Source organism: Macaca nemestrina, chromosome 7, assembly GCF_043159975.1.
Source record: "Macaca nemestrina isolate mMacNem1 chromosome 7, mMacNem.hap1, whole genome shotgun sequence".
NCBI lineage: Eukaryota > Metazoa > Chordata > Mammalia > Primates > Cercopithecidae > Macaca > Macaca nemestrina.
The window spans coordinates 91,902,627-91,929,142 of record NC_092131.1 but is presented as its reverse complement, the minus strand read 5'-3'; the positions used below and the strand labels follow the sequence as shown (position 1 = coordinate 91,929,142).

General features: G+C 43.4%; 1 protein-coding gene across 5 annotated transcripts in view; it reads left to right on the top strand.

Moving 5' to 3' along the window:
- The window catches only part of LOC105479406 (leucine rich repeat containing 28), a 129,069-nt gene extending 127,117 nt beyond the window's left edge, over positions 1-1,952 (top strand). For all 5 annotated transcript variants that reach the window (XM_011737340.2, XM_071100594.1, XM_071100596.1 and 2 more), the window contains one exon: positions 1,526-1,952. In XM_011737340.2, coding sequence (XP_011735642.1) covers positions 1,526-1,598 — 73 coding nt within the window. In that variant the 3' untranslated portion in view covers positions 1,599-1,952. The remainder of the gene's footprint in view (positions 1-1,525) is intronic.
- The last annotated feature ends 24,564 nt before the right edge of the window (positions 1,953-26,516 follow it).

Here is a 26,516-nt window from a genome sequence, read left to right as displayed (position 1 = left end):
CATGTCCCTTGCAGATTCATAAAATAAGGATTCATTTAAGGCCACCATAAAAACTTTCTGATTCTCTACCCATGCTTTGAGTTGAGATCTCAAGGACTAAGCTTATCATTTTCTTTTCGGAATCTCTTCAGCACAGTCAAAAGAAGTCATCTCACCCCACAAACTTGGAATCACCATGATGCCATAGCAATCAAGTGCCACAGCCACTTGCTGTCCCAATGCCTTGCCCTCCTGTTACCTTCTGTTCCAGTGATATTTGAGTAACTGCGATGCCACCACATGCTACAGATTAGCAGGGTCCCACTTCTCCCTAGTAAGAAAGCCATTCATGTACTCACCAGCCCAACCTCAGAATGTCACTTGGATGAGCTGCTTTGTTGGGCCACTTCTCATAACACATACTGTATTCATCAGGGCTGAAAAACAAAATGCACATTTGGCTGAGACTTTGAAGAGAAATCAGTGAAGAAGGGCAATTGGCTGAAGTTTGGGCAGGGTGCAGAGCATCCAGAAGGATAATGAGGCACACAGGGACTCACAGCATTAGGAAGCCCTTACCATGCTTAATCCTTGGGCCTGAAGGGCAAAGGGAGCTCTGGAGCCTGGCAAGAACCAGAGGTGGCAAAGGGGGCCTGCCTGATAGAATCTCCAGTCCCAGAGGTAGAGAGGAAGTGGGGTGGAAATACTCAACTTTCCCTCTTCCTGTCCTTCAGCCCCCTGCTGGTGCCTTCTGCTGGTGCCTCCCACTGGCCTAACCAGAAGCTGGAGTTGAGGCAGCTTTGCTGGTAAAGTCTACAGAGGTCCCCTTCCTGGGCCACAGAGAAAGGCGGACTGTGTTGGGGGTGAGGAAATAGAAGACAATTAGCACAGGGGGTCTTGTGGAAACAACAAGAGACTGTTCTCCCCTACCAGAGGATAGCACTTCTGGCAGGAAAACAAGGCATCTAGCAGCTGAAACTGTCCAGAGTGAGTCGGAGGCCCCCTGGAGTTTGTGACTCACTGCACAAAGGTGCCCAAACCTCTGATATGTGGGAAGACCTTTGAACTGTATTATTCAGATTCTGAAATGACCTCTATGAGCAATCTATGTGTATACATATATTTGTAGGATAAATTCCTTAAAATTATGTTGTTTAAGCTCTGGTATATATGTGTTCTGGCTAAATTGGTGACATTTTCTGTTACATGATTTTTATAATGGACTTCAAATTCTATGATTGCACTGTTGGTTCTAGTAAGCAGAATTCAAAATGTAAAGTGGAAAAGATTTTTTTTTTCTTAGTTTCTGCTTTAGGGATAGTATATCCTCTGAACACTGCTATTAAAATGAACATTCACATGTATATACTTCACCTGATTCCAGTGCTCAGTTTTAAAAGGAAATTTAAATTTCTATTATGCAGTTTGTCGACCATGGCTAATCTTCCATTTTAACAAAGAAAAAAAAAGAGACAGTTTTCAACAGAAAGAATCAGAGACTTTAATCTTGAACTCACAGTGTTCTTCTCTCCTTTTCCCCTTCCAGGAGGACAACTGTTAGTTTTGTGGCTTACTGCTGCTCCACCCAGTGTCTGCAGACTTTTGACCTGCTGAGTTGATAAACACTCAAGAGCCTCAGGAGCGCTGCCAGCTTGACACTGGGGAATCCAGCCAGTCCAGCACACTCTTCCATTCTGTCCTGTCCAATGCGGGGGCACTGCAGAACTCTCTGGAAATGTCGTGATTGAGCTTCAGAGCTAAAATGCCTTCACCCTTCCCCCAAGTTGGAATATATCCCCCAAATTAAGGACCCGTTTGTCTTCTGTGTTTTTCCTTTTTATGTGAGTGTGTCTTTTACACAAACCATTTAGATTGATGGGCCTCCCCAAATCTAATTTAAAGCAAGTTTCAGGTGCCTGGAAAACAGTGATTTGATAATCTAGCCAGATTCCCTTTTGAACACGCATACCTTCAATGATGCTTCCTCTCCTCTCCCTTGTTTTCCCCAGAGAGTTATTTCCCTGAGAGCATATTCTCCACAGTGTCTCCAATGGAAACTTGTTAGTTTTTGAGGAGTTTCAGAAAACCCCATGGCCTCAATGGTCTTGAGTAGCAGGGTGGGGTGCCTGAGTTGGCGGCAAAGTGAGGCTCCCATGGAGGCTCAGTGAGGATCCCAGAGCACACACCCTCTGGAAGTTCCAGCCTTGTTTATAAGTTTTACAATGTAGCAACAGACTTTTGTGAGGGATTTTAAAAACAAAAATGTAGATTGTAATAAAATACACTTCTTATCTTTTAAAAATGTTTGCAGAAAAATGATTTTGAAATTTTTTATTTTTCTGATAAGTTTTTTTTATATGAGAAGAATTTGAGGAATATTTGAAGCTTTACAGGATCTGATTTTTTTTTCTTTCTCAATATAAACAGTTTCCATACAATGAGAAAGGGGGGAGAAAACACACATTGAAATAAGACCTCAGTGTTCTTTTTTGATGGGTTTATGATTAAGTTTATACTGACTTTGAAATATTTTTGTCACACGTGAAAGACAGGCTTCAGCTACTTCCACTACTAGTTTTTAACAGAATGATTCTAAGTACAAGCTGTGCACATTTACTTGGTCACCTGATGCATGACATTGTCTTCATTTTGACCCTCGTTTCTTGTATACTTAGCATACTGTCCAGATGCAACTGAGAAAATACAGGAAAAGCAGGTCCAAATTCAGCCTTGGACTTCTGCAAAAGTCCATAAACAGAAAGTCTGTGAGCCTCCAGCCTGCCAGAAAGAACTGCTCTTCATGAAGGAGTCACGTATTTGCTCTTCCTTTCAAAGGATGGCATTTTAATGTTGCTTTGCTGCCAGATGTTCATCTGGTTGCTGTGAAGTGATTCTTTTTTTAAAATGGTTTTTAATGATGTAAGTTTTCTAAAAGGGCTGAATGGAGAACTAAGGATTTTCTTGGTAGAAAAATTATATTTTTTAAATTTCAGACTTATCAAAAATTTGGTTGATGGAATTTTTATTAGCCGCCCTGACTTTATAATGCTACGCTCTAACAGTGCCAAAAATCCTACATAGTTACTGACAAATGTGTGATCTTTTTACAGTCACACCACCTGCTGCCCGGAAAGCACACCATCCACGTAGAATGGAGAAGGCAGAAAGTTACCATGTGTGCACTGTTCTTACTTCCTCTTGTCCCTTTTCATAACTTGATCTATTCAGCCTTAACATTTCAAAGGCTTATAGTAAAATAGGAACTGAAGATCTGTATCAAAATGTAACACTTTCATCCTTTGGAATAACTGAAGTTTTAACATAACCTCTACATGCATATAAGTTAGCCGGTGAAAATGTGGCATGAAACTTCACAATTGTGCTTCAGGCCTAAGTGACTGCTACCTATCATTTAAGTGACAGTAAATGTCTTGCTACATTTTTCTATTTCATCCTCTACAATCATATGTCATGGAATGGAGCTATGAAATGTGCTAACTTGGTATTCAGGACTCTCATTGTGATAAGGTAATACATTAGTTTTACCTTGTTTGAAATTTTACAAAGATGCTTATAATCCAAGCATTCTTTCTCTACCTAACTACGGTGTGTTAAACAACAGCAGTGGGCTAGGCAGACAACCTTTGGGCAGTCTCAACCTTAATCCTTGGGTATAGCACCTGAACTTAATTGATGAGAAGTGGAACTTAAATGGTTTCCCTGGTGCTGTTCATTGTGGAAATTTTATGCTGGATTCATCGATGTCATTCTTAATCTTTTGATATTATAAAGGAGTGTTATCAACTGGGGAAAATTTGCCTACATGCTGTATATTTGAATTGTGTCCAAAACTTTGCAGAAAAGCAAGTCTGAAGTTACTATATATGTTGTTTTCTGAGCAACAGTTACGCTAGGTAGAAAAGTATTTCACACAATAATAGTAATGCAAAAAAAGTGAGCTACTTGGAAAGTATCTCTATTCAGGTAAGTTTACTTCAGTGAGCTCTCGTGTGGTTAGTGGTAAATTTTAAAGTCCAGGATAGCCTCATGAGCATAGGCCTTCATATGATGTAGTGCAAAGGGGGCCCATTTTAGTGGATTACCCTATCAGTGTTCATCAGTATGTCCAATTGTTATCATACCAAAAACCTTAATTACATAACATTGTATGGATGAAATGCTGCATCTTCAGTTAATACATGTTTTGAGCACACTCTTAAAATACATAATAATTAAATGATCCCTATTCAAAAGAGCCCTGGCCTGGGCAGAGGATCCACTCCGGCTAACGGATAAGAGTGATGTACTTCTTTGTTACCTGGCCCTTCTCTTATGGAAAAGTGAGGTGTACATTAAACATCTTTTGGTCACTGTGCTTCACTAAGACCTTTCACACTCCAGCTTGTCTGACTAGTGTAATTCACTCCTGTTTTACATTGAGCATTACAAATTAAAATCTTTACAGTCTAGGAAAAAAAAAGGCTTCAACACCAGTTGGCTTATGAGGCTCTGCGTATAATTTTCTCTAAAATACATAACTATTTTGTAGTCTCTGGGGACTTTCAAAGCCAGTTTTTAAAATTATTAGTAGTAAAGTTGTTTCTCTTTCCTGAATGAAAAATCAGAAATTCTAATCTTTGCTATAAAGTATTTAATACATTGCCTCAGCATAAATCAAAACATTTGTATTATGATGATTTATGAACATGGATTTCTAACTGGACCAACACTAATGCAACCTGATACAATTAAAAATTGAGATGTAAATTCATTTCACAGACTCATAAACACACTCTCTTCAAGACTCTTTAAATGGATCCTTACATTACCCTGCTCATTTTATTATGCCTTCATTTTTGTGGTTTTCATTCACTCCTGCTTGCTCCTCTTGAAGTTCTTATACATTTTCCCAGAAACTCAGTGAATATCTTGTCTGTGCTTCAAACAAAGGGGGTTTTTATAAAGTTTGTATTTTGAAATAGCTCTATGTCTGTCTAAAAATCAAGTCTCAGCGGTGGCTCACGCCTGTAATCCCAGCACTTTGGGAGGCCGAGGATGGCAGATCACCTGAGGTCAGGAGTTTGAGACCAGCCTGACCAGCATGGTGAAACCCCGTCTCTACTAAAGATACAAAAAATTAGCCAGGCATAGTGGCACACACCGGTAGTCCCAGTTACTCGGGAGGCTGAGGCAGGAGAATTGCTTGAACCCGTCACGCAGAGGTTGCAGTGAGCTGAGATCACACCATTACAATCCAGCCTGGGCAACAGAGTGAGACTCCGTCTCAAAAAAAAAAAAAAAAAAATCGTTCAAGTCTCACTGTGCCTACAGGGAGGAACTACCTTCCTGTGTCATCAGCTAATAGATCTGAAAGTGATGCCGGTGTCTCTAGGAAAGGGATTGATCATAGCCAAGTGACTGACATTCTTGGTCAGGAAAAGAGCTTGCTTCACAGCCTTTGAAGCATGACTGTATGTGTGGTCCCCTTGTACTTTGGAGATGGAAAGTATAGCAGCCAGTGTGGTGGCTGGGCAGAAGGCGTAGCATTTGGAGATTATTTCTATATGTAATTAAGAGACTTTCAAGGGTTAGCCGGGTTTTTTTCCACTCAACAAGTGTGGATTATCGTTGCTACCTGTGTTAAAGAGTATCAGGTTTTGTTTCTTATGGTGATTTTTGAGTCTTAATGATCCAAGATTTTTAAAATAGATACATAATGAAAGGATTGTCGAGGCCTCTGAAAAATTATGGCAACATTCATTTGGAGTGTGGCTAAAAACTCATACTTCATCCAGTTTGGTTGCCTCTCTCAGTTACTGCAGTTTATAGAATAATTGAGCTTGAACCATGTGAATGCTCAGAATATCAATGGTGGTGTATTTATTCAAGAGAAATTATTGAATCTCGGTATGAACAACGAGATATCTCCCCCTTCCATCTCTATTGTATCCTTGAAAACCAACAGTATACAATGAAGGTGAAAAGTAGCAGCCTGGAAGCCACTAGAGGGGGCAGAATGGACTTAGAACTCCTTTAAAGCCTCATTCCCAGAGAATTGTCATTATTTGACCTGTCAGGCAGGTCCCTGGAAGACCTCATTTGCAAGACTGTCTTTATTTTACCAGATTGGAGCTTGCCAGGTGTGAAAAGCCTTTTTCCCAGGGACGTTAATCAAGAAAGACTCAGAGGCAATTGGTTAATTTTGTGGTTGCCTCAAGTGGTGGCCAACCCTTGGAGCAGACAATAGGCTAACCAAAAACGTAAAAGGAAAAGCTAGGGAATGAGATGTCCATAAGGACCTCAAAAAGTTCTGGTATTCTTAGGAATTTAGATGGTCATGTGTATGTATAGAGCTTTGCATATGCCAAGGGTTATCCTCCTGCTCAGGAAAGACTTAAGAATATCTTGAGCTGTCACCGTAGGTTGACCTTGACACACAAGCAGAAAGTGAGGCCAAAGGCAGCTTCCTTCCTGTCGCCTTCCTGGCTCAGTGTTGAAGGGGTGCCCCAACAGGCACCCAGAGCCGTTAGTACAGACTTGGAGACATAGCACAGTAAGAAAACTCCCTTGGTAATGTTTAGGGAAATTTCCGTCCAATCATTAGCTGACCACTAAACGACCCTAGCAGAGACTTCAGTGTCCATGCACTATGAAGAATATAGACTTTACCCAATTAGTTCAGAATGGTCACTAAACAAGCCAAAAACTCAGCAAGTACATCAAACCCTTAGCAAGGAGATAAAAAGGTAAGTATGATTTCCAGAGTTGCCACGTTGTTCTTTGAAATGTCCAGTTTTCCACAGAAAAATTATGAGACACATAAAGAAGAAAGTATGTTCCATATATGGGAGGAATAAAAAATAGAAACTGCACCTGAGGAAGTCTAGACATTGGATTTTTAGATGAAGACTTTAAATTGGCTATTTTAAGTAGGTTCAGAGAACTAAAGAAAAATTATGTGTAAAGAACTAAAAGTATGAAAATGTCTCACTAAATAGAAAATGAAAAATTATTTTTAAAAGAACCAAATATAAATCATGAAGTTGAAAATACAATAACTGAATTGAAAAATTCATGAGAAGAACTCTGTCTAGTCTGAGAAACAGAAAAAAGAATAAAGAAAAATGAATAGAGCCTCAGAGACCTGTGGCACACCATCGTGCATACCAATATATGCATAATTGGAGTCCCAGAAGAGAGGAGAGAAAGAGGTAGAATATTGGGGAAAAAATAATGGCCAAAAACTGAAATGTGATGAAAAGCATTGATTTGCATACCCAAGAAGCTCAATGAACCTTGAGAAGTATAAACTCAGAGATTCATGCCTGGATACAAAATCACACTGTCCAAAGAATCTTGGAAGCAAAGAGAGAAGTGACTCATGTGCTAGGGATCTTCATCAGAAACTATGGAGTGTAGAAAACAGTGAGATGACGTATTCCAAGTGCTGAAAGTGAATGACTATCAAATAAGCATTCTATTTCCAGCAAAACTATCCTTCAGAAATGATTAGGTCATGCCCAGATAAAAACAGAATTTATTAGCAAGGTTGCTCTACAAGAAATAATAAACAGAGAACTTAAGGCTGAAATGAAAAGATAATAGTAACTCAAATGCACATGAAGAAATAGCACTGATAAAGGTAGCTATATTGGTAAATACAAAAGGCAGTATGAATGCATTTTGGTAACTTATTTTCCTCCTATCTGATTTGAGGCAACGGCATAAAACAATAATTAAAAATCTGGGCACAAAGTGAAAAAACAATTTGTATGACAACATTACAAAGGAAGGCGGAGGGAAAAGAGTTACAGAGGAAGAAAATTTTTCTATACTGTTGAAGTAGCATTATTCCAAACTAGGTTGTTATAAATCGAAATGTTATAATCCTCAGGGAAAACACTAAGAAAATAGCTAGAGAATATATAGGAAAAGTTACAACAAAGAAAATGGTACACTAGAAAATAGCTGCTAAGAAAAGACATGGAAGTAATGGAGGAATAAAGGAACAAAAAAACATAGAAAACAACAAGGCTGGTCACAGTGGCTCATGCCTATAATCCCAGCACTTTGGGAAGCTGAAGCAGGAGGATTGCTTGAGCCTGGGAGTTAAAGGCCAACATGGATAACATAGTGAGGCCTTGTCTCGACTAAAAAAAAAAAAAAGGCAGACTAAACCCTACCTTATCAATAATTGCATTAAGCATAAATGGATTAAACACTCAAAAGGCAAAGGTGGTAGAATGGATAAAAATCATGGTCCAACTATATGCTGCCCACTAAGAAACTCTTTTTTTTTTCTCCTTTTACATATTTATTTTAACAATTCCTTTTGTTCCAGATGCAGGTAAGAATATTTTTTTAATTAATTAATTAATTATTATTATACTTTAGATTCAATGACACAAGTAGGCTGAAAGTAAAAGGATGAAAAAAATACATGTAAACTTTAAGAAAAAAGCTTGAGTGGATATAACATCAGACAAAATAGACTTTAAGATAAAAATTGTTGGTAGAGACAAAGACATTACATAATAAAAGGGACAATCCATCAAGAAGGCATAATTTTAATAGTTGAAATTATGCAAAACATGTTCTCTGACCGCAGTGGGATGAAATTAAAAATTGGAAGACTATTTGGGAAACCTACAAAAATGTGGAAATTAAACAGTACACTCCTTTTAACCAATGGGTCAAAGAAAAGAATCACAAGGGAAAAGGAAAGTCCCTTAAGAGAGTAATGAAAATGACAGAACATACCAGAACTTATGAGATGCAGCTAAACCATCACTTAAAGGACCATGTATAGCTATAAATGTCTCTGTTAAAAGCTTCAAATCAATAACCTAGCTCTAAACCTTCAGAAACCAGAAAAGGCTAGCAAACTAAATGTAAAGCAAGCAGAACAAAGAAATAATATGGATTAGAATCAAAATAAATGAAATAGAGGATAGAAAGAAAAATAGAGAAAATCAAACCAAAAGCTGATTCTTAGAAAAAGTCACTTTATAAAGTTGACACACCCTTAGCCAGCCTAGAAAAAAAAAATTGAGAAGACAAATTACCAAAGTCAAGAATGAAAGATTACTACCAATCTTACGAAATAAAAATAAGAGTTCATATGACAACAAATTAGGGAACTTAGATGACACAGACAAATTTCTACAAAGACATATACTATCAAAACTGAAGAAGAAATAAAAACTTTAAATAAGTCTAAACAAGAGATTAATGAGTAATCAAAAAATTCCCACAGCCAGGCATGGTGGCTAACACCCGTGATGCCAACTACTTGGGAGGCTGAAGCAGAAGGATGGCTTTAGGCCAGGAGTTTAAGACCAGCCTGGGCAACACAATGAGACGTTGTCTCTAAAAATATATAAATTAAAAAAAAAATAGGTGTGGTGGTGCACACCTGTAGTCCCAGCGCCTTGGGAGGCTGAGGTGGAAGCATCCCTTAAGCCCACAAGTTCAAGGCTGCAGTGAGCTATTGTCACACCACTGCACTCCAGCCTGGGTGAGAGTGAGACTCCCATCTCTTAAAAACAACAAACTTCCTACAGGGAAAAGTCCAGGAGCAGATGTCTTCACTGGTGAATTCTATCAAACATTTACAGAATACCACCAATTATTCACAAACTTCCAAAAAACAGAAAAGGAGGATACCCTTCCCAATTCAGTATCACCCACATTAGAAATCAGGCAAAGAAAACAACTACAGGCCAATAGCCCTCAATATAGATGCAAAAATCCTCAACAAAATACTAATGAAACTAAATCCAGCAACATACAGAAAGGAATATACACCATAAGCAAGTGAGATTTATCTTAGGAATTCAAAATTCAACATACAGAAATCAATGTAGTACACCATATTATTAGAATAAAGGACAAAAACAACATGATCATCTCAATGCATATAGAAAAAGCATTTAATATTTGGCAAAATCCAAAACTCTTAGACGAAAACATTCAAAAAGCCAAAAATGGACTTTTTCATCCTGAGAAAGGACATCTATGAAAAACCCATAGCTGATATGTTGACACAAAATACTGTAAGCCTCCCCCCCTCCCCGCCCGGAGATCACAAATGAAACGAGGATGTTCTGTCTCATCACTTCTATTCAACCTTGTGCTGGAGGTTCTAGCCAAAGCAGTAGGCAAGATGAAATAAAAAGCATCCAAATTGGAAAGGAAGAAGTAAAACAATTTGCAGATGACATGATCTTGTATGTAAAAAATATTAAGGGATTCACACCAAAATATTACTAGAGCTAATAAGTCCAATGAGGTTGCAGGATACAAGATTAATATACAAAGATCATTGATTTTTATACATTAGCAATGAACAACACAAAAATTTCCATTTACAACAGCATCACAAAGAATACTTGGATTTAACATCATTAAAAACCAAAGATAATTTGAATAAATATAAAGAAATTTCGGCCGGGTGCGGTGGCTCAAGCCTGTAATCCCAGCACTTTGGGAGGCCGAGACGGGCGGATCACGAGGTCAGGAGATCGAGACCATCCTGGCTAACACGGTGAAACCCCGTCTCTACTGAAAAGTACAAAAAACTAGCTGGGCGAGGTGGCGAGCGCCTGTAGTTCCAGCTACTCAGGAGGCTGAGGCAGGAGAATGGCATGAACCCGGTAGGCGGAGCTTGCAGTGAGCTGAGATCCGGCCACTGCACTTCAGCCCCGGCGACAGAGCAAGACTCCGTCTCAAAAAAAAAAAAAAAAAAAAAAAAAAAAAAGAAATTTCATGTTCACGACTGGGAGAAAATATTGCTAAGATGTCAATACCCCCCAAATTGATCAACAATTTATATCAAAATACCAGCTGCACTCTTTGCAGAAATGGACAAGCTGATCCTAAAGTAATACGGAAATGCAAGGGACCCAGAATAGCAAAATAATCTTGAAGAAAAAGTTGTAAGATTCACACTTCCCACTTCGAAACTTACTACAAAGCTACTATAATCAAGACTACGTGATGCTGGCATAAGGATAAACACATGATCAATGGAATAGAATTGAGATCTCAGAAATCAACCATTACACTATGGTCAATTTATTTTTGATGAGGGTGCCAAGACAAATCAATGACGGAATGTATAATCTTTTAAACAAATGGTGCCAGTGAGATAGCCATATGAACCAATGAAATTGAACTCCTATTTCATACCATAGGCAAAAATTGCTGCAAATGGATGGCAGACCTAAATGAAAATAGGTCTTAGAATGAAAATAAACTCTTAGAAGAAAATGTAGATGTAAACCTTTATGACATCTGACTAAGCATTTGATTATTTGATATAACACCAAAAGCACAAGCAACCAAAGAAAAAATAGATAAATTGTGTTTCATTAAAATTAAAAACCTGTGCCTAAAGGACACTATCAAGAAAGTGAAAAGACAACTCACGGAATGGGAAAACTTGTCCCAAATTATATGTCTGATAAGGGTCTAGTATTTAGAATATATAAAGAATTCTTACAACTCAAAAAAAAATTCAAAGAAAAAATGGTCAAAGGATTTGAATACACATTCTTCCAAAGAAGATATGCAAATGTCCAAAAGCACATGAAAAGATCTCAACATAATTAGTCACTGGGAAAATGCAAATCAAAACCATGAGATACCATTTTACACACACTAAGATGGCTATAAACAAATAGGTGGAGAATAATAAGCCTTAACAAGAATGGATAAATTAAAACTTTCATACATTACTGGTGGGAATGTGTGAACTATGCACACTGGCTCAGTCTGGCAGTGCGTCAGAAGGTTAAACAGAGTTACCACATGACTGGTAATTCCACTTCTAGGCACTTAAGAAAACTGAAAACACATCCACACAAAAACTAGTGCATGAATGTTCATAATAGCCAACAAGTGCCCATCAATGGATGGATGGATGAATCAAATCTAGTATATCCATATGATGGAATATTATTTAACCATAAAGAGGAATGGGTTAGTGACACATGCCACAACATGGATGAACCTTGAAAACATTATGACGTGAAAATGAAATGAAAGGAGCCAGCCACAAAAGATCACATGTATGATTCCATTAGCATGCAATGTCCAGAATAAGAAATCCCTAGGGACAGAAAGTAGCTACTGGCCAGAAATTGAGGGGAGAAGAAAATGGGTACTAACTGCTAATGGGTATCGAGTTTCTTTGGGGGCAATGAAAATGGTCTGGAATTAGATAGCAGTGATGGTTGCACAACCTTGTGAATGTACCGAAAACCATCGAATTGAGGTAAAATTCAGTGTATGGTATATAATATCTCGATTTAAAAAATCAAAGCTAGAGATGCAACTTACTTTACATATCTGTTAGTACATTTTTTGGATAGACCAACACTCCTTCCAGAAGCCAGGGAACTGCTGTCACTGTGGCTGTAAAACAGAGAAAGCAGTACGAACAGCTCATCTGGTTTCAGATTCTGTTCTTGCTGGTTAACATCAGCATCAGGCCAAAACTGCAGTAATTTTAAATTTTCACTTGGAGAGTCTTCCAATTTACTTAATCTGTTGATCAAACAATTACCATCCTAGTAAGCGCTCCTCAAGGACTGAAACCTGCTGAAAGTAAGACACCATGAAATTAATGTGTTTGAACATAAAATCAAATGGAAAATTCTGTAAAGTACTAGGAAGTACTCCTCTGTAAAGCATTTGGATGCCATATTTGCTTTTTTCCTCAGTTTCCAACACTGTTTTGGTACCATTCTTTAGAATAAAAATGTACAGGAAGTAATTATCTACCAAACGTCCTCCTACAACTTGCTCGTGCCTGGCACTGACCTGCACCATTAGATTTACTGACTGAAGAATTACACCCTCTTTGATGGTATGCAGTTTAATTCAATAGATAAAAGCTACGTCTAGATTTTAAATAAATGATAGGGATTTAAAATTGTATATAAAAAAACAGTCGTTGTATCTTGCTTTCTTTGGGTATGTATCCTTTCTTTAATTGAGCAGGCAAAGAATTTTAAGAGAAAAATATAAAATCCAGCTATAATATTATTAATCTGATCTTGCTATTTGAAAGAATCTAGGTCAGTTATGTTTTGAGCTATTACTGTTGAGTCCTGTGCATTGATTACTTAATATTTTTTTCTTTTCTTTTCTTTTCTTTTTTTTTTAGATTGAGTCTCTCTCTGTCTCCCAGGCTAGAGTGCAGAGGTGTGATCTTGGCTCACTGCAACCTCCTCCTCCCAGGTTCAAGTGATTCTCCTGCCTCACCCTCCCGAGTAGCCGAGAATACAGGCGCATGCCACCACACCCAGCTAATTTTTGTATTTTTAGTAGAGACAGGGTTTCGTCATGTTGGCCAGGCTGGTCTCGAACGACTGGCCTCGTCCTCCCAAAGTGCTGGAATTACAGGATTGACTACCCTAAAAGGGAAGACCTGGTCTTTTTTTATTTAGTACAGAAGTGTACTTTAATCCCAGTCTCCTTGCAGGAATTCTCTATCCATGTAGTATTTTTTATAGTTTCTAAATCATATTAAAGTAGCCTTATTCTAATTACAAAAGTAATACTGCAGGCTAAAGAAAAGCGTGAAGTGAAAGCTTGAAATTTCATTAATCCCCCTCTCTTTTGATGAATATTTGCCTACCTTTTCATTCTTTCGTATGAATCCTACACATACATATGTGGTCTGACTTAAATGGCATATTTCTCTGCAGTTTTATAACCTGCTTTCTTCACCTATTATGAAAATCTATATCAACAAACAGATGTACATAATCACTACATAGTATTACATGTCTACTGGCCAGATGCAGTGGCCCATACCTAAAATCCCAGCACTTTTGCCAAGGTGGGCAGATCACCTAAGGTCAGGAGTTCAAGACCAGCCTGATCAACATGGCAAAACCTCGTCTCTACTAAAAATACAAAAATCAGCCGGGCGTGGTGGCAGGTGTCTGTAATTCCAGCTACTGAAGAAGCTGCAGCAGGAGAATTGCTTGAACCCGGGAGGTGGAGGTTGCAGTAAGCCAAGATCGTGCCATTGCACTCCAACCTGGGCGACAGAGTGAGACTTTATCTCAAAAAAAAAAAAAAAAAAAAGTATTATATGTCTACCAATATCATTTAATATAATATATATTTGTATGTATATTTAATATATTTTTAAACCTAAGTCTTTTGCTTTCTCTTGTATTTGAAAATATCGATTTCTTCCAGTTTCCTCCTCTATGACTTTATTTGAGCAGGCAGATGGAAGATTTAATTCTTTTACAAGCAAGTACTAAATTGCTACTACTTTTATAAACACACATGATCAGTTCAGCTCTTTTCAACCAGAGCAATCTTGGAAAACATTATCTTTTTTTTTTTTTTTTTTTGAGTCTCACTTTGTCGCCCAGGCTGCATTGCAGTGGCATGATGTCAGCTCACTGCAACCTCTGCCTCTGGGTTCAAGTGATTCTCCTGCCTCAGCCTCCTGAGTAGCTTGGATTACAGGTGCACACCACCACACCCAGCTAATTTTTTTGTATTTTTTTAGTAGAGATGGGGTTTCACCATGTTGGCCAGGCTGGTCTCGAACTCCTGATCTCAGGTGATCTACCCGCCTCAGCCTCCCAATTTGCTGGGATTACAGGCGTGAGCCACCATACCCGGCCCAGAAAATGTTATCTCTTTATTTAATGTAAGATTCATTTATGATGAGGCTTGTAATAGGATTTCATTCCAAATGTATTTTTATTTGTGTGACTGTCTGGTGTGCCATGGCCACACAATTTTCATTAGGTTTCCCAGAACCATCTCTGTTTGACGTATTATGTAAAAGCAGCAACAACAAAACAAGCTGGAGTTTCATCAATTAAGCTTTTGCTTAATATTAAATTCACAACATTGATTTACATCAGATTCATGGCCAAAATATTAATAGTTGGCATGTTGTTCAGGGGTCACTACAAAAATAAGCTATGGGGTCCAGCTTTAGTTAAAATGAACAGCTCACAGAAAGAGCTGTGTGAACACCGAGAAAATGGCATCAGGAAGATGAGGGTGGCAGCAGGGGTCCTTGTGTCAGCTGCAGAAGAGCAAGCCGCACCCTTTGGGGAGTTTTTGTGGCTGAGAAACTCCGCAGACTTAGGAAGTGTGAAGAGTAAAGAGACTGGAAAAAAAAGAGAAGAAGAGGGTCGTGGGGATGGGGGGAGATGATGAAATACCACCGCTTTAGTAACAAGGCATTACTTACAAATTTCCATGATTTTACCAGTGCCTATGTTTGCTCTGAAAGAAAATCCAAATTTAAGGAAAGAAATGTTATGGTGTTTCACACCTGTAATCCCAGCACTTTGGGAGGCCGAGGCAGTTGAATCACTTGAGGTCAGGAGTTCGAGACCAGCCTGAACAATATGGTGAAACCCCGTCTCTACTAAAAATACAAAAATTAGTTGGATGTGGTGGTGCATGCCTGTAATCCCAACTACTTAGGAGGCTGAGGCAGGAGAATCACTTGAACCCAGGAGGTGGAGGTTGCAGTGAGCTGAGATCATGTCATTGCACTCCAGCCTAGGCAACAAGAGCAAAGCTCCATCTAAAAAAAAAAAAAAGAAGAAAAAAGAAATGTTATGAATTGGTAACATCAGTCACATTCCTACAACTTGCTGGTGCCTGGCACTGACCTGCAGCAGCCTCTGAGATTACTAATAGGCTGAGTGTAGGAGTAGCCTGGACTGTGTCTCCATGGGTGTGGGGGATGGCTCTTCTGAAGAAAGACTTAGACTCAGTATTTAGAAAACCTGAAATGAAAGTGAGCCCACCTCTGTTTACCCTGTAGGAAGCTAAGCTAAGTGAGTAGCTGAAGATGAAGGGAAGCCCGGAGATTTTGCAGGTCACCAAAAAAACCCTAATCGAAGGAGGTACTACACAAATTTAGAAGAAATGGTGCATGATTGTTTACAAAGGTTCCTGGATTTGCAGTATTTGGCAGAGGAAGAGACATGGAGAAATACTGAAACTCATGCTAAAGGTGAACATGAAAAAGTGAGATTAAAGAGCAGAATCATCTGATAGCACAAGTATCAAAAGAAAGCAAGCAACAACTTGATTTTTGCCTGTGCCTGTGGCCACCTCAAGGAGTTGTCTTCGCATGCCACTTTCCTTTGGGACAGTCTTGCCCAGTCCCATATCTTTGCGTGATCTCACTGATGTATCTGAATTGGCAAACCTATCTCAGAGGATGTGGAAAATTCCTCAAATAGAATTCATCATGCTTCACCCCAACTCACCCTCAGGTTTCTCCAAGAAGCCCTCTCAGCCCCTTTGCCAAACCTGTAGCAAGCAAATGTAGATGATTCCTACTCGAGATCACTTCCTCTACTTCTATTAGGTGGTTCCCATTGTTTAATTTAATTTAATTATTTTATTTATTTAGAGATGGAGTCTAGCTCTGTTGCCCAGGCTGGCGTGCAGTGGCTCAATCTCGGCTCACTGCAACCTTCACCTCCTGGGTTCAAGCGATTCTCCTGCCTCAGCCTCCCGAGTAGCTGGGATTAGAGGCACCCACCACCACGCCCGGCTAATTTTTTATGTTTTTTTAGTAGACACGGCATTTTACCATGTTGACCAGGCTGGTCTCAAACTCGCGACCTCAGGTGATCTGCCTGCCTCAGCTTCCCAAAGTACTGGGATTACAGGCATGAGCCACCGTGCCTGGCCAGTTCCCATTATTTTTATATCAATATTTTAGTCATCTTCATCAGGAGTCATGGTGGAAACTACATTTTCCACATTACCAATATCAAAACAATCTTTATTCTACTTATATAGAAAGACCCAGGGAAATCTGAGAGTTTCATTTGGACCACTTTCATGTCATGTTTTTCACTAGCGCCTTAAATGTCCATTCTAGCTAGAGCATTCATTTGAAAATATGCCATCTGGGACCTCACTTTGGTCACCCGAGTTTCTGAGAAGATGCACACTTCAAAGCATGAGTTAAATGGCTGCTTTCTATTTTAACCTGCAGCTTCCTCATAACAAAACTTTTTAATGGTACCGTATTAGTCCATTGTCATGCTGCTGATCAAGACATACCTGAGACTGGGCAATTTACAAAAGAAAGAGGTTTATTGGACTTACAGTTCCATGTGGCTGGGGAGGCCTCACAATCACCGCGGAAGGCGAAAGGTGTGTCTCACATGGCGGCAGACAAGAGAAGAGAGCTTGTGCCTGGAAACTCCCCCTTATATCATCAGATCTCCTGAGATGTAGTCATTATCACAAGAATAGCATGGGAAAGACCTGCCCCCATGATTCAATCACCTCCCACTGGGTTCCTTGCACGACATGTGGGAATTGTGGGAGTTACAATTCAAGATGAGATTTGGGTGGGGACACCACCAAACCATATCAGGTACTTTTACTATCCAAAGTGATACACAAAGCAGTCCCCACTAAGTGATATCCTGGTTCCTCTGAATAAAAGAAAAAAAAATCCAAACAAGACTGAAAGCTAGGAAGCGAGCCCACCCAGACCAGCAAAACCAGAAGGAGCTGAAAAATCACTCCAGGCCTATCACGTTTGTAAAGTGCTTTTAAAAGTTCTTCCAATCCCAGCTCACTTTGTACTTAGGAAAAAAGAATTCAAGGTATAAATTGAATAAATAGATATGATAGTGATGACGTATGTAAAAGCAACCGCTCATACTTTTAGACTTGTGAAGTCAATTCTTTAGCTATGTTTTGGCCTATATAGAGGTTTAAGAATATTCAGACATGTATCTGTTACATGAAATAATCATTTCACTTCTAAAAATACTCTTCTGCTACTAATTCAATTTAAACAATGCAGCAGGAAAGCTTAATTAAGCTTTCTAGGTTGTTAAAACTGCTTCCAGAAAAATATACTATTCTTAGAGTCCCACAGTCAGATTGCAAGAAACGACTAATATATTATCAGTCAAGAAATGTTGGTCCCTTTCTTGTGCTTAGCACAGAGCCCAAGCTAAGAGATTTTTAACTCAGTAAACCCCGAGAGTGGGCAGCTGGAGGGGACTTTGTTCTGCTGGTAATGTCAGCCTTGGGAGAGGGGAATTGACAAGAGGCCAAATTCCTCCAGGAAATTTGGGACTAGTTGAAACCATCCTACCCCTCCTTGCTTTGATGATGGTGATTGATAAGTTTTAATCTTTCAGCACCTGGTGTTAACAAGGCAGTCTTCACAGCACCAAAACAACAACAAAGAAAAACCTAAAACATCATTTACAGATTGGCAGCCTGATCCAGAGCCTGCAGAGGGAGGAGAAAGTAGCAAGGGAGGGGAGTGAGAAGCTTGACTCCCTTTTCCAGACACCGTAAGGAAAAAATCCAACCTGCTGAAAAGCCACAGGAAACATGAAGACTGTGTGGTGTTTGCTGGCTGGGTGGAAAGAGGCCTGCAGGAAGGGCTGGCCTACCTATGAGTGGATTTGAAGGGGAAGATTGTTCCAGGCAGAGGAAGGGCGGGGCTGTGAGGCAGGGTCCCGTGGGATGGGATGGGGTGAGTGTGGGCCGGTGTGAGTGTGGACAGATGTGAGCCTGGATGGGGGGACGTGGGTGTGTGTGAGCGTGGATTGGGGACATGAACAGGGTGTGAACATGGACAGGTGTGAGCGTTGATGGTGGGTGAGTGTGGATGGGGGTTAGCATGGATGGGGCGGGCGTGGATGGGGGTGAGCATGGATGGGGGTGGACGTGGACAGGGGTGAGTGTGGATGGGGGATGGTGAGCGTGGATGGGAATGGGCGTGGATGGGGGTGAGCATGGATGTGGGTGAGCGTCAACGGGGGTGAGTGTGGGTGGGGGGTGGTGGGCGTGGATGGGGATGGGCATGGATGGGGGTGAGCATGGATGGGGCAGGCATGGATGGGGGTGAGTGTGGATGGGGATGGGCGTGGATGGGGGCGGGCATGGACAGGGTGGTGGGTGTAGACCAGGCCGCAGATGAGGCCTGGCTTGAGGAGCGCTGCTAAAGTGATTGTGTTTTCTTCCCCAGAGACGACAGCTGCAAAGCTGTTGCATCGTTTCAGGGAGACTGACATTTTGTCACACTTAGTGCAATGCTGTGGAGAAGGGACTGGGGGAGGCAGGGGGCAGGGAGTGGGCACAGAGGTCCGGGGTGGTGGCTTGGACTAAACCAGAGTGCAGATGGGGTAAGGGACTAAGGGCAGAGGCGAGGAGGCGGTGAAAGGTGGTGAGAGGAGGGACGGCGAGGAGGGTAGATGCGAGGGTGAGGAGGGTGGACTAAAGGAATGGACCTGGGGTTTCCAGCAGGATCACCCGCTGCCTCCTCCACCTCCACCTCGTGGCCCACCGCCCTTTTGGCTTCCATGTCTCCCTGTTCTCCTCACCAGGAAAGTGGGCTCCCTTCCCACTCCCACTTGCCCCCACCCTGCCTTCCCCACCCCCTGACACCACCCCTGCCCCTGCTGGGAGCACTGCCAGCAGCTTCTCCCCCACTCTCCTCCCGTGGGCTCTGAGCCAGGCTCCTGGCCTCCTTGTGCCTCTTTGGCTAGGTCACCTCCTCCTGCTCCCACCCCAAGCCATTGGACCAGGGGTCCACCTGGTCCACCCACTGCCTGTGGCTCCCGCCATGACCTTGAAGGAGGGGCTGTCTCAACCCCACATCCAGTCCTTACCAGCCCTGAGGCCTGGCCGGCATCCTCAGCCTCACCGAAGCTCAGTCACTTAAAATAAGATTGCAGTGATGTTTTACAACTCTGTGATTGCACCAATAGTCACTGAATTCTACACTAACATGTGCATTTTATGGTACATAAATTATACAAAACAAAAGGAAAAGACCACCAGCTCTCCTTTCTTCCCGGCCCTAACCTCCACACCCATGCCTTTGTCGCCAGGGAGCCACCACCTGCCCCCAACATGACTCACACTGACTCGTCCCTCTGACTAACTTCCCAGTCCAGAAAGTTTCCATAGCTGGCCAACCCTCGCCCACCTGTATTTCTCAAACTGCCCACCTCAGCCCCTACCATCCATCGGCAAACCCCCGAGGGCTCTGGGTCAGTGGTTCACAGCACAGGCACTGCCACCCACGGAGCATTCGGACCTTTGTGGGGGGCGCTTTCGGTTGTCACTTGACTCCAGGGCACTGCCAACAGAGGTGGGTAGGAGAGGATGCAGGACGGCGTCTTACAACAAATTGTGGTGTCCTGCAGGCCTTTAGAACACCCCATTCACTTTCTCTTCTGTCCAGATCAGTCTGGTCTGCTGTGATCCCTCCTGCTACTCCATTTTTTGTATTAACCTGTTACTCTGCTCTTCGTTTTCATGAATCTCTTATACAGAATGGCTTCTGACCCTCTTATTTTCTTAAATTCCAAATTGGCCCTCCTATCTAGCTGTCAGCAACCGATTCCTTCGCTGTCTATGAGGAAGGAGCAGGGCACGCTACAAACACCAGGATCACAGTGTGGCTCGGACCATGCGCTAGTGGGGACCTGGACCCCCACCTTCCAGCCAGAGGGACTGCCTCTGAGCTCGGCCTCATCTGGGACAAGTGGTTTCTTTGCAGCTTTCCTGGGCTAGGGTCTCCAGTTGCCCGACAACTGGCATTCCCAGACAACTCTCAGAAACAGCTGGCACCACCAGCCAGATTTCCTGGCACCTTGCAGTGTGGGTATTCCCACTGTGACGGGGTCACTTTCTCATGTGGGCCCTACAAAAAGGGAGAGTGACAGAGGTGGGGAGTCTCCCGTGGGACATCTGTTGGCCAGCTCCCCACCACCACTGCTGCGCTCTCTGTGGGATGTAGGAAGATGAGGGGCCCACCTCCTGTCTCTTGCTGAACCTGGCTTTGTAAGGGTCCACATCCTCTGGTAAGGCGTATTCCCTACCGGGGCCAGCGGCGGCATGGAGTCCAGTCTGAGCCTGTGAACATGCTGCCCTTTGCTTATTCTTGGCCCCTGGGGTCAGATGCCTTTGGACCTGCTCACTTCCGCCGGTCAGCAGCAAGCTCTCCCTCTCTCACTCTTAGAAAATGTTTTATTTGTAGTTCTCTAACGATGTAGGTCACTTCCTTCCTTACATATAACTGTCCCCTTTCTCCCACTGCAGTACTTTCCATGCAATCTATGATAAGTGCATGCAGGAGGGAAGGTCAGGTCTCATCATTCTAGAAATATTTAACATGTACCGAAGGTCTTGTACTAGATACCACTTTAGGGCCCCGCAGAGATACTGTTAAAGAAAAATTATTCGGTGGTTGTCGTTAAAGTGTGGGAAAGAAGACTATTCAGGACCATCAGGATAGCTATAGGGACTGCTGCGATGGACTTATACAGTGGGGAGGGGAGATTGGGACAGCTCTGAATACGGTATGGGCAAGGCGGAACTGACAGCCAAGGAGCAGGGTAGGGGCAGTGGATGGAAAATTCCTAAGAGGAAACATCAGGAGAAAGGGGGATACGGGGGATCCGGAGCAAATGCACCTCACAGGATTCTTGCAGAAGACAGGCCAGAGTGAGCAGACCCCACACGGGGGATGGTGGAGAGAGAGGAACCGGATCAGATATCGAGGGTGACCAGGTACAAATGGTAGGGGGTTCTTGCTCAACTGACTCAGCAGGGTTCTAAGTTAAAACTGGATTTTACAAGGAAATGCAAAGATGAGCCTAGGAGAAGGCCCAGGAATCTGACTAAAGTTTGGTCAAGCAAAGAATCTCTGTCAATTCCTACAGAGGGAATACAGTCCCTTCCTTTGAGAAGTTTATAATGTATTCATTTGTAGTCATTAGAGCACAAAGACATTAGTAGGAAAGGAGATTGGAGGGTGGGAAGAGGCAACACTTATAATCCAATAAGGATAAATGCCACCCTGTCCAAACCCACTATTGGGTCCAGTCAGGGATTTTGTGATGTGGTGACTGGAGTCAGCAGCGGGTCCAGCCATTCTCCCTGAAACTTTCCCCTTGCAGGCTTGATGGGGTGCCACTCAAGACTTCCCTCAAGACTTCCCTCTGCTGCAGGATGGAAGAAAGCTCACCTGCGGAGGAAGAGGAAGGCTCCATGAGAGTCTCTGAGGTCCCCGATTTCTACTTTCTCAGACAGGAGTGCTGCATCTGGATGGCATGGCAGAGGGAAGCCCCAACTGCCACTGCTCCAGGGACCCTTATAGTTCCATGGTGATGGAGAGAAGAAAGAGGCTCTTCCAGGAAACAGCCTTGGGGACAAGGAGACCACACTCCTGGGTGATTCGAAGATCAGACAAGGCTCCTGTAAAATGAACGAATGAAGTGAATGAACGAGACAGTAAGTCAAGTGAAATGAAAGGTGCGGGTGTGGGCTTTGGGCTCTCCACCCTCTTACCATTCCACAGTGTCCCTTCCTTACAGGGAAGGGTGATAGTGTCCCCGGGGCCTTACTGTTTGGTAAATTTCACCATTTCCAGCCAAGGCACCCTGGGCAAGCTGTGGTTAAGTAACTGAACATGGCGTGGTCAAGGCACACAGGGCACCTGTGTTCACAACTGAGAAATGAGAAAGCAGAGATATGACTTTGTTAGGATAAGGACCACACACCTCCCGAACTAGGCGACTCTTGCAGGTGTGAAATGGTGACAGCAACCTGTCTGCTTGCTCATAAAAATAATTCTCCAGCCGGACATGGTGGCTCATGCCTATAATCCCAAAACTTTGGGAGGTCAAGGTGGGCAGATCACCTGAGGTCAGGAGTTCGAGACCAGCCTGACCAACATGGAGAAACCCCATCTCTACTAAAAATACAAAATTAGCTGGGCATGGTGGCACATGCCTGTAGTCCCAGCTACTCACGAGGCTGAGGCAGGGAGAATTGCTTGAACCTGGGAGGCAGAGATTGCCGTGAACCGAGATCGCGCCACTGCACTCCAGCCTGGGTAACAAGAGTGAAACTCAGTCTCAAAATAATAATAATAATAATAATAATAATAATAATAATAATAATTATCACCCTTAAAAATGCTTCAAACAAACAAAAATCTTTCCAGGTTCTGAGGCATTCAGTTGGCCTTTCCAGAGCCAGAAGTTTGTGGCGAGAATTCTCGTCCTTGCTCTACAAGCAGTGGCCAGCCTTCCAGGTGCACCCACATAGCCCCGCCAGGCTTTCTGCGCTCCCCGCCAGCTGCTGCTCTGGAGCTAGGATGTGCCAGGGTTAGCATCTTAAAAATAAAGATTTCTTCCAGCTGAAGATCCAAAATAGACTTGGTGAGAGTTTTTCAGATGAGAAAGAGGAGAAGAGCAGATTCTCTAAAAAACTGGTCCCGATTCTTACCCAAACCCAAGCTAGCGAGCTGGAGATGCCCATGAACTCAAGTCCCCCTTCTCAACCTCTCAGAGTCCACCCGTAGCCTGAAATCAGGCACGTCCCCACCTCGTGCCCAGCACGGTGCTGCACATTGCTCTGAGGAAGCTCTCGGTTCCTCCAGGTGGATAGTCAGGACTAGAGAGACAAAGAAGCTGGCAAAGCCAGGTGCAGAAGGACTGGGTGGGCACGGCACGGACCGGGCTTGCTCCTCTCTCCTGTCCCAGCCAGGCATGCTGTCTGGGTGGTCCTGGCCTGGGTCCTTGCCAATCAACAGACATGACTGGAAGTCCATCTGGCACTGATACCCTGCCCAAATTGGCTGCCATTTCCACCTTGCTGTGCTGGGACCTTGGGCACACAAGGGCTGAGGGTGATCAGCTAGAGAGCTGGTGCTTCCAGCCTTCAGACAGGTAGGGCTCAGACGGAGGAGCTGGTGGATTCTACCTAGGGGCTCTGCCAAGACCTTTTGAAGGCTGCTCCCCAAGACCTGCCCTGGGCCTCATGTGCCTGCAAGGTTTCATCTGCCTTGGAAAACTGCATGTATTAAGTAACAGCTACTTTACCGTCCCATTTTTCTTGATAATCAAAGCACATGTATTTTTGCACAAAGCCTCAGGTTAGGCTGGAGGGTCTCTGGGTTGCCGTAAATCCCACCTAATGCAGGTGTGCTGGGCCTGCGTCGTGGGCACATGTCTGCCTCCATGGGGTGCTCCCCGGACCCTGCTTCCCGTTTGCAGACCTCTCGAGCCCTGGACTCAGCAGAAGAGCTGGGCTTTGAGGACCTAGCCCTGCAGCCAGAGAACCACAGAAGCTGCTGAGGGAGCGCTGAGACTTCCTGTAGGCTGATGGGGCTGACTCTGGAGGTGACAGTCCCCAAATCCTAGTCACTGGCACCACCACATTCTGCTGCCCCTGAAGTCCAGAGCCACCTTTGCCCTGGAGGGGACACAGCTCCGCAGCTAAATGGCATGTGTTTGCCCGTAGCCCAGCCATGCCCCTCAGCCTCTCTAAGCCTCATTTCCTGATCTTACAAAGGGAGATGATGAAGAGATTCTCCTAGGATTTTTTTGAGGAATAATGAAATGTGCCTGGTATACGCCAAGACCTCAAAAAGAAACCTTCTCCCCATTCCCCACCATCCCCCAAACTCTGCACACTCCCTCCTGCCCACTCCCTCCCTCTCCTGGGCGTGGCTCAGTATTTATCTTCACTCCTTGGAGCTGAGTTGGTGGGAGGGAGAGGGGTGCTGTAGGAAAGCCCTCCTCCTGTCCCCAGAGAGAGAGCATTCCCAAGGGGCTGATTCCAGCCTCCGCTCGCAGCACACTCCTGCCAAGCCTGCGGCCTCCTTTTTTCTCCTTATGGCTCGAGGCCCAGTTTTGGAGACATTTGGCTCTGATGCACTTCTAAGTGCTGAGACAAGTTACTTGGATGCCTTTAAACCCAAAACAAGGTCAGACATCAAACCACATCTCCCTGTGCAGCCAGGCTTCCACTCCCAGCTACCCCAGGGAGGTTGTGGAAAGAATAAAAAATATTAGTGGTGGAGTTAATATTGTGCCCACCCCCACTCCAGGCCCTTCCCCAGCTGCAGCCGCTCTTGCTGATGGTAGTCTGGGGTCTCTCTATTTTCTATATGTTTGCACACGTAAATGTTGCACATCTTATATAGTATGGTTTTGTGGGCATTGCACGGATAATATTGTTCTTCAACTGTGCTTTCACTAACTTGGCATTGCTGAGATAAAGCCCTGTGGATAAGTTTTGTGCATGGTTCTCCTGAGCTCCTGACTGCTGCCTGCCCTCCCCAGATATGGCCAGCATTTGCTGACTCTGAGGCAGTGTCTGGCCAAGGAGTGCCTTTCCTTCCAGATTACAACACGATCACTTTCATGATAATGTCACTTAAAGATATAAAAACACAAGGTACATTTGCCTGATTTGCAGCTGAGAGCATATTCTGTATGCTGGTTTCGGGCTGCAGAAAAGTTTTTGGTGCCAGCTGACACATAAACAGCACTGTTTCCTGATTTGGGTCATGGTGATGGCCGTGGCACCCTGAAGAGCACCCAGCACCTAATACTGGCAAGGGGTAGAGGGAGCTCCAGAGCCAGGGCTGAGCTGGAGATCGTGTTCTTCCTGTTCCTCCCGTGTCCCCAGCTGCCAGAAGGAAGCTGCTGCCTTCCTGTTTAAATGCATCTTAAATCTGTGCTCATCAAAAGCATCACTCAGGGCCAGGCACGGTGGCTGATGCCTGTAATCCCAGCGCTTTGAGGGGCCGAGGCTAGTGAATCACCCGAGGTCAGGAGTTCAAGACCAGCCTGGCCAACATGGTGAAACCCCAACTCTACTAAAAATACAACAAAATTAGCTGGGCGTGGTGGCAGGCATCTGTAATCCCAGCTACTCAGGAGGCTGAGGCAGGAGAATTGCTTGAACCCAGGAGGTGGAGGTTGCAGTGAGGTGAAATCGCACCACTGCACCCCAGCCTGGGCAACAAGAGTGAGACTCCATCTCAAAAAAAAAAAAAAAGGTATCACTCAAAACATGGGCCTGATGGGCAGCCTGGATTCCGCCCCAGCAGCCACCTGGTGAGTGGGGCCCCACTTAATGGGAGCCCTTCTAGAACAGCTCTATTGTAAATGCTCCCCTCTGCAAGCTGGAGGTTATTACATGGATAATATTGTTCTTCATCTGTGCTTTCACAGTATCGCCCTCCTAGGTTTGCTGTGAGGATCAGATGAGCTAATTATTCATAAGAAACTTAGGACAATGCTAGACAAAGGACCTCAGTGCCTGCCTGGTGCTGTGTGAGAGGCTGCTGTGTCCATCAGGGACACAGGTGGGCTGGATGTCAGCGTCCACTGCCCATAACACATCCCTTTCTTCTCTTGGGGCTGTTTGTCTGAGACATGAGTCAAACCTACCCTCAGATGGCTTCATAAATATAAAATTGACAGGGTGGCCTGGTGCAGTCACTGCTCATGCCTATAATTCCAGCACTTTGGGATGCTGAGGTGTGTGGATCACTTGAGGCCAGGAGTTCGAGACCAGCCTGGCCAATATGGTGAAACCCCATCTCTATTAGAAAAAAAAATACAAAAATTAGCCTGGTGCAGTGGCACAGGGCTGTAATCCTAGCTATTTGAGAGGCTGAGGCAAGAGAATTGCTTGAACCTGGGAGGTGGAGGTTGCAGTGAGCTGAGATCGCA